Source organism: Trypanosoma equiperdum (assembly GCF_001457755.1).
Source record: "Trypanosoma equiperdum strain OVI genome assembly, contig: ctg_1768, whole genome shotgun sequence".
NCBI lineage: Eukaryota > Euglenozoa > Kinetoplastea > Trypanosomatida > Trypanosomatidae > Trypanosoma > Trypanosoma equiperdum.
The window spans coordinates 428-8,748 of record NW_027123802.1 but is presented as its reverse complement, the minus strand read 5'-3'; the positions used below and the strand labels follow the sequence as shown (position 1 = coordinate 8,748).

The following is an 8,321-nucleotide window of genomic DNA, read 5'->3' as shown; positions in this document are numbered from 1 at the left end:
GATCCTAATAACGCTTTCGACATTCGCCGTCCCGCTCTCATGAAGGTAGGTGTCTAAATCCTGGAAACGTAGAAATGCACAATTTTGGCCGCTTATGAAGAGAAAAACAAAAGTTAATATAGATTTCCGGTTAGCAGTTAAGGTCCTGCATGTATAAAAAAAAGGATTTTACCAGAAGAAGTTTTACTTTTAATTCTGAGCCGGCTTCATCTAAATCTCAATATAAATCTAGAACATCCATCATTTATGATTGTTGTGTGTTTCTATTTCAGGACCTCTCTTGTTGTGTGTAACCATCTGCAATGATGATATAACACTGCCGTTTCACTGTGCGCATGGCCTTTAGTATTTCAAGGTGTTATCCCTTTTTAGTCTTTGTCTCTTTCGTTTCTTGTTTTGTAACTTCAGTCCTGATTGCACTCTTTTGCTTTGCATTTTTTCATTCAGTTCATCGTTGCCGCGCTAGTGTGTATCCACGTGTGAATTAAACTTTCATTTAATTTTTTAAACTGGCTTCCACTGAGCTAGTGGAGAGAGGGACGAAGCATCATTTATAACCTTCCATACTTTATAGAGTTGGTACGTGACTTGACATATACTATTTCAATAAGGTTTAAAGTTTTTGGTCTCTTTTTTCTATCCACAGCAATCCATTATTAGTCTTATTTCTAAAATAGTCCCACAGATAATAATAAATTGTTGCCCAAAAATGTTAGATATTATTACTATATCTGATGATAAGGTTTATATGTCACTTTACACTTAACTGATACCTTTTTTCTGTTTCTTCTTGAAGGCTGGACATGATGATGCACCATAATATTGAAAATTACTTTACTCGCATCATATCCATTGTTGCATCTATCCATTTTTTAGAGAAATACGTTGGATCATCATCGGCTCTTCCTGCTCCTCCTAATGCATTATTTTTACCTGTATTGCTTTATCGCACATCCATTTATTTCATTAACATTTAGTTGCCTTCTTTTTCATCCTCTGTCGTTTCTCACACAGATAACGTAGCGACTCAATTTTCTCTGCACACTAAACTCTGCCTTTCCACTATTATCTCCACATAATCCATTTGCGTGTGATCATTCCCATCGCAGTGTTTCTGCATAAAATTACAAATATACCATTTCTTTTCTCTTTATTTCCTTCAATAATATTTATCTCGCACTATCACTCACTTTTCTCCTCGCTTACTAACACCTATTTAACCATTGCTATTGGTTTATGTGCTTCTATTTTGGCCGACTATTAAGTCTTCACTACTGCACTTATTATAATATTAGTATATACAATAATATTATTAATTTATCGTTTTATGTGTTATTATCATTATAATTATAACTATAACTGATATACATAAAATAAAGAAAATTATATAAAACCATTTTTCACAACCCATCACTCTAATACTTTACACCTATAGGCAAGTTTTATACCAAAATTTCATATTTTTGAGTGTTTCAAAATTTGCAGATTTTTACCAAAAAAAGTTAAAATATATCAACTTTTAGAAACTTCAGTAAATTCTCTCATAATAGCAAGGTTTCATAAATTTCATAAATTCTAGAAAAAATCTTTAAAATCATTAAAATGCTACCAAACCAACAGAGGGAGAAAAAATCAGATAAATTTTTTATTTACAAGTAAACTGGAATCCTTGAACTTTCCTTCAATCCAACCGCAGTTGGATTTTTCACCGAGTTTCGGTCCAACGTTATCAGCCTCACAATCTCTTTTTTGGTGTGATCAGTGCACGTTTTACCAGTTTGAGCTCCAGTTCCTACTTGGGTTTCTGCTCGCTCTATTGCTGTCGTATTCAATTTGTAGTGTTTGCCACCCTTGTCGTCAGCTCCTTCCCACTTGCAGTTTCCATTCTTTCTGCAGTCAGCCGCTGCTTGTATCGCTTCACATTCTTTTTGTTTACTTGTCAGAGTTTCCGCTTCCGCTTGTATTGTGACTTCTTTTTTGTGAGCTGTTTGCGTCTCCAGCTGTAAACTATTTGCCGTTAGGTTTAGTGCTTTTAACTGCGCTTCAAGTCTTCTGATGTCTCCTTTCGTTTGCGTTGCCGCTTCCCAGCTGTCGTGGGCTTCCTTTAGTTCGACGTACCACGGCAGCGACATGTCCGGCCCCGTTAGGTGGGCTGCCTTGTATTGAACACAAGGCCCGTTGGTGCCATCCTGATAGCCGCTGCACTGGCCGGCACCTGTGCCGTCTAGAGTCCCTAGCATTCGCCTCTTTGCTCCGGCGCTCCCCCGAGCTATTGATATGCGATGCAAAAACTTGCTCATGGCTGTTTGTAACTCTGCTTTGGATAGTGTTGTTTTCGATGTTTGCAGTTGGCATTTTGTGAGCAAGTCTGCTATTATTGTTGAAGCATCTTGCGTCGGATCCCAATTCGTTGTGGCCACTGCGCCGGTGTTCCAGTCTTTGCCGCAGGCTTTGTGCCCGCTCACGTCTGAGCTGTGCTTGCCGCAGATACAAAGGAGATCCATTGCCAGCGAGGCGCCGGCGGCCGCTCCGCCGGTGCCGCCAGTCGGCCCGCACGTGGCCTGCCTTGTGCCCCCTGCGGTCTTCACCTCCTTTGCGTTCATTTTAGGGCCGTAAAGGGCCTCTTTGAGCTTGTCGTTGATTTTGTCCGCGTTTAGTTTGGTTCGTGCAGCCACTAGTTTCTCGTGTAGTTTGTACGCTTGTTCCGCGACCATAGAAATCTGTCGCCTTGCTTTGGTTGTCAATTGTGTTTGCTTCCACTTCTCCTACTCTTCTTTTTTGGCGCCTTCAATTTGTTGTTTTGCTTTTTGTAGAAAATCCCACTTGTCCTCCAGTCCTTTGGCTGCTGAAGCCGCTTCTCCTGTGAGCTGACCTATTTTTTTGTCCTTGTCTACTCTGGCCTGTAGTCCATCTTGCGCTATCGACATGTTAATTGCACCTATATTGGCGGTTAGCGCGTCCGCGTCTGATTCTGCTGTTGGGATGATGATCGTACGTTTTGCTATATTTATGAGCATACAGAGTGTGGCAAAGTCCTCCTCGCTTTCTCCGCCGCTTATTGCTGCCTTTCCGATGTGCGGCAGTACGCAGAGAAGAAAAATGGTCGCCTTTATTTGGCTTGTGGGGTGCATGCCGTTTTACCTGTTTTTTTGTGGGACACGGGTGTCTTAGGTTAGTCTGTCAACACTGGGACTTATTGCGAAAAATACAAGGGGTAAAACAGTTGCGTATCCAGTGTTGCTAGGTGTTTTTAGTGCCCTGTTCTAGCACATTTTTTCTCGTGTTTCCTTCTCTGTGTTGCAAAAAATGCGCTTTTGAGGGACATGGTGGTGATGGTCTTCAGTGTTTTGTGTGGTAAACTGCGCTGTTTTGAGCATATTTCTATACCTCCGCCGCAGCGACTTTTATTTTCTGCCGCTTCCTGAAGATGTAACTTGTAGGGTCTTCTGACCTTTGTGCGACATTTGCTTAGATTCTGTGCATGTTGTGTAGCCTGCTTCCACTGTCACAGCACGATGCCTTGCGACAGTTGTTGGTTATATATCCTGCAGTGCGTATTTTAGTTGGAAGGTAAGTCTCTGCGCCTTGTTGTTGTATCCAACAGCATGCAGATTACCACCGTGCATCCATTGCTGAAAGTTCCGTGAAATCTTCCCTGGAAATAGTTCTGCATGCAGCATACGTTTTCGCTTCTTGTTGTTAATTGGTGGTTGCGCTTCTGTTATTACATTGCCATGTTGTGTGGCAGTCTCGGCAACACATTTGAGGCTTGACTAGTAAATTGAGTTCGGTACCATATCTTCTCTTCCTCATTACTTCTGTTTTCCCCTCTTCAAAAACCCTCTTTTATTCCCTATATCCTCTCAGGTTGCAACAAAAAATTTTTTCCCATTGTGTTTCTACGCCTCTCTGTTGCCATTTCCTCCTAATATCTCATGTTTATTGATGATCGAGAGTGACAATCACAGGCTTATTTTTAAATTAACACTTACAGAAATGTGTTTCAATACACAAGCTCTGCTACTGGCTGCATGTTTTTTATCCATTTCATCGTAAAGACAGCCTGAATGCATCTTGTAGTTTTCTGAACGGGATGTTTCCACTGGTAAACTTGGTTTTACATCAGGGCCGAACGTTACTGCCTGACTTTGCGGACGCTGAAGTGCACCTGTTCTTGCCATCTAAGTTCCAGCACCACATACAGCTGTATCTTCTGAGTTCTATATAGTGACCTCTAAGTGCAATGTTGCCGGTCCTGTCAGTTCAATTCTACTATACTATTATTTCTTTGTTTTAAACTTGTAGATATATAAACCTGTAAGGATGACGAAATACTGTGTGTAAATGGATGACATTTTTTATTTTCAATTTTATAAGATTAAATCACTTTCACTCTTGTAAGTAACCTCTATTCTAATACTATACTTCTATCCGTGTCATATCGGCAAACTTTTGCACTTTGGAATAAAGAAAACAATGAAATGATTTCTTTTATCTAATAACTTCGACAATTTGTCTCTCCGAAGGAGCAATTAGTATTTATTATTTTTACACTATATTACGATAAAATAATGCCTTTATTTATGGTTTTTCAATGTAGGTTTTGTGCATTCCTCGGCTTATTTTTTTCTGAATGTGATTTTGTTTTTTTCACTTTGTGTAAGGTTAAAAGAATTTTTTAGCTGGATGTATGCCTCGTGTCGCTTGTTTGTATTATTACTTGTCAAAGAGGGATTTTTAGAGAAATTATGCGCCATTTACCTGCTGCATTCTTTGAATTAGCTTGCTGAGTACAACATCTTTTCTGTCCGCTTTTCTTTCCTTCTTTTTCATCTTTTTCTGCTATAACTGCCGTACCTACACACACCAATCTACCTACAAACTGTATTGTGTATCACCTGTTGTTCCATTCTTCTTCTTGTGTATCATTATTCCAAGCATCATGTTTATTTTTTGCATCGTCATACTGCATTGTGTTCTCTCCATTTATTTTACTAAAAATATACACCGATCCATCCCACTCACTTACTCATTGAACCCTTTTAATTGGTGTAGGTGTTTCTATCGCTGGCCGTGCATTTAGTCGTTAGAATCACTTCTTATAATATTTTCGTATATGCACACTCACAACACTCTCCTATCAATATCATTATTATCCTTATTACTGTTACAACAATGAAACAAAAAAAATTAACCGAGTTAAAAAATGTAATAGCAGTAATTTTTCTACCAGAAACTCTAGTACTTTACACCAACAGGCCACCATCATGCACATTTTACAATATTTTAAAAATTCCCAAAGTTTTACGAGGGTGTTAAAATATATCAAATAACAAAGTTATTTTGAAAAGAGAGGGGACTTTTAAAAAACAAGGCCACAAAAGCAAAAAAAATTAGGGTGAATTTTTTGTTTACTAGAATAGAGGAATATTTGCACTCTTTTCCATCCCACTTGCAGCCATCTTTGCAATCCTCCTGCTTTTTCTTATCGGAGCACTTGGAAGTTAATTCTCATGTTTTTGCTTGGTTTGCTGCCTCTTTTGTTACTGCTTCTTCATCCAATCTTCACTTTCCCCTCTGCTTCGGGATGCCATTTGCATGGGGATTTTCACTCTTTTTGATCCTTCTTGTTGCAACTATCTTCTGTTTCAGTGTTCGTGCTTTGGGTCGCTGCTGCTGCTGGTATTGTCGTGCCCTTGTTGTTGCTAGGCTCTGCGGATTTGTGGTATTCTGTTAATGCATCATGAAGCGGCCGGTCGAGCGCCTCTTTGATCGCTTCTTTTTTCTCGAGTTCCTTCTTTTACAGGGGGTACTTGGTACGGGCTTGTGTTAGTTTACGCACCCATGGTATTTCATCTAGGTTTTTCGTTGCATTGGTTAGCTTCGTAGTGTATTCAACACATGCTGCGTCTGTTGCAGTGCAGCCGTTCGTGCTAACTGTCTTCCGCAGAATATAATTCTTTCAACTGTTGTCTACTGGTTTTAGATTTGCTTATAGATTTTGTAAGGCCTGTGTAATCGCGTTGTCAAGGTCCATTTCACCTAGGCTTTTTGGGCAAAGATCTTCTATCGTTTTTAGGGCTGTGGCTGCGAAGTTATCTGTGCTGAGTACATTGGCTTGTATGTTGTCTGCCGAGCTGCAGGAATCGGCGGCATTTGTTACGGCACACAGACACGCAAGGTTCACCGCTAATGACTTCCCTGTATTGTTGGTTGTACACGTGGTTGTTTTTTCCTTTACCCCTACGTCGGCGCATGTTGGGTTTGCTGGCGCTGTAGCCGGTGGTTTTGTGCACCTCGCCGCGTCCAGTAGTTCGTTGATCTCTTCCGCAAGTGGTTTAGTGCCCGTTTGTGGCGGGCTGTTGATCTGTTGTTGCAGCCCTAGTGCTTCTTCCGCTGACGCGTTTATGAAGTGTGCCCGCTGCGGTGTTAGGTGCTTGCTCGCTTTTGTGTTATGTTTTTTGTGCCACGGTTTGTCGTCGTCCTTGGTCTTTTCGTGGGCGGCTTTCCAGTCTTCCCACCTGTCCTCCCAGTTAATCGCTCCTAGTGCGTCCTTTTTCGCTTCTTTATATTTTGCCCAGCCTTGTTTGCCTTCAGCTGTGTCGAACATTTGTCTCCACTCGGGTCTCGAGCTTGTTGCGTTAAAGTTCATCAGGTCCGTATAGGCCGGTGTATTCTCTTCCGTCTTTGGCGTTAGTTTGCCGTGTTTTATCGCTGCTCACGCTAAACAAATCGGCCTCACCGCAGCGATAGCGTCGCCGTTTTCTCCTTCACCGGCCTGCAGTATCACAAAAACTATTGCTGCTAGGTAGGTTAACGCTAAATGCATAGTGGCTTCTGTCTTTAAAAAAATAAAAGGATGGGAGCACCTGTTGCCTAGACGTGTTCTACAGTCTCCAGAAGATGAAATCCGCAGCCATTTACCAGTTTTCTGGGCGCCACCCGAGTGTATGCATAACGCTTTCGTGGCTTACAGCAGCTCAGTTGCTCTGTCTGCGATCGCTCGTAGTTATCCTGCTTATAATTTTCTTGACTTAAACAAATCCCTTTCCGTAAACTACCCGTGCATATCTTTTTATATTTAAGGTTCCACTGACTTCAATCTATCGTATAAGCTTGAATTTGTCCCAAACCTTTTGTATTAAATTTCTTTCCTACCAACTTCTTTGGCCAACCAAGGTTTTATATAATCTTTCTAGCATTTGTTTCCCATGAAAGTGTCTGTACTGAAGAGTAAAGGAACGCAGGTTTTTCCAACGAAATTTCGTAAGGGACTGCGAAAAATCTCTTTTCATAATCTAATCCAATTATTTCTCTTTTCAAAAACAAATCTCTGTCCAACAACTTCCTCCTGTGTAACACTCCATATTAGAAATGGTTTTAAAATACTTTGTTAAGACTACCATTCCTCAGTCCTCTTAAGTGACTCCCCAAATGCATATTCAAACATTTTTAAAGCCCAAACTCTTGCTATAAACTCACCTCCACTAAGGTAGGGGTTTGCCACTGGGGTGTGTCTCTAGTAAATGAGGTATTTTTTTCTTTCTCTTTTCTATGCCCAACATTAAAAAACCAATAACATCTCTTCATATGCTCTTTGTGATCTGAATTCATAATCAAGTCCAACTGAGGAGCATAACACTCTGATGTTGCTATAAATAAAATAGGGGGAATTTGTTTCTCTTTTACTATATCTTTATTAAACTTATTTTCATTTTCCGCAGTATTTTGTATAAAATATTCGACAGCACTCTCATACTTATTTCCATCACTAACAATAACATCAGATCCATCAAAATGAATAACAATGTCCTCATTACTTGCATTCTGTCTTTCCAAAAATTCCATAATCCACCTCGGCATTTTAACATAGCTATACAAACCTCCCATCCCAATTGTAATAATTTCAACATTGCTTAGATTCGCACTCAATATGAGCCTACACCATCCTTCTGTTGCATGAGTTTGAACCACAACCACAAACACTCTGGGTTTCTTAGGCTGCGCCTCTGCTACATTTGGTTTGATATTTGTTTTACTACCATCAACAGATATTGATCCTAAACACACGAATTGCAGAAAAGCCAAATAAAGTCCACATAAACTATATTTCATTTCTTAATATGACTTTAAAATTTGAATGCATTATGAGGATAAATGAAAAAAAACTTAGGAAAGAAGTGAGCAGCACAACGTATATTTTTATTTTCGATAAGTTTAAAAATTCAATTACAAAACGTACAGCTTTTTGTATCTAAATATAAAACACGAATATTATGCTTACATTGGTGTTAGTTGCTTATCCACATATACCAAAGATA

At 39.9% G+C, this 8,321-nt stretch overlaps 2 protein-coding genes and 1 pseudogene across 3 annotated transcripts; all 3 read right to left on the bottom strand.

The window, feature by feature from the left end:
- Positions 1 to 1,649: 1,649 nt before the first annotated feature.
- TEOVI_000547000 (Trypanosomal VSG domain containing protein, putative) lies at positions 1,650 to 2,714 on the bottom strand (the record flags this gene model as incomplete). The annotated part of the gene is made up of 1 exon (XM_067223068.1): positions 1,650 to 2,714. One exon carries the CDS (start codon positions 2,712 to 2,714, stop codon positions 1,650 to 1,652), a length of 1,065 nt encoding a protein of 354 aa, XP_067079169.1.
- A 3,278-nt stretch (positions 2,715 to 5,992) lies between these two features.
- On the bottom strand, positions 5,993 to 6,652 carry TEOVI_000546900 (Trypanosomal VSG domain containing protein, putative; the record flags this gene model as incomplete). Its single annotated transcript, XM_067223067.1, has 1 exon — positions 5,993 to 6,652. The coding sequence occupies one exon, from the start codon at positions 6,650 to 6,652 to the stop codon at positions 5,993 to 5,995; it is 660 nt and encodes a 219-aa protein (XP_067079168.1).
- A 366-nt stretch (positions 6,653 to 7,018) lies between these two features.
- On the bottom strand, positions 7,019 to 7,734 carry TEOVI_000546800:pseudogene (annotated as a pseudogene). Its single transcript is given in 5 exon segments — positions 7,019 to 7,042; positions 7,045 to 7,323; positions 7,325 to 7,498; positions 7,500 to 7,538; positions 7,540 to 7,734. Coding segments are annotated over 5 exon segments (711 nt in total).
- Between the last annotated feature and the right edge of the window lie 587 nt (positions 7,735 to 8,321).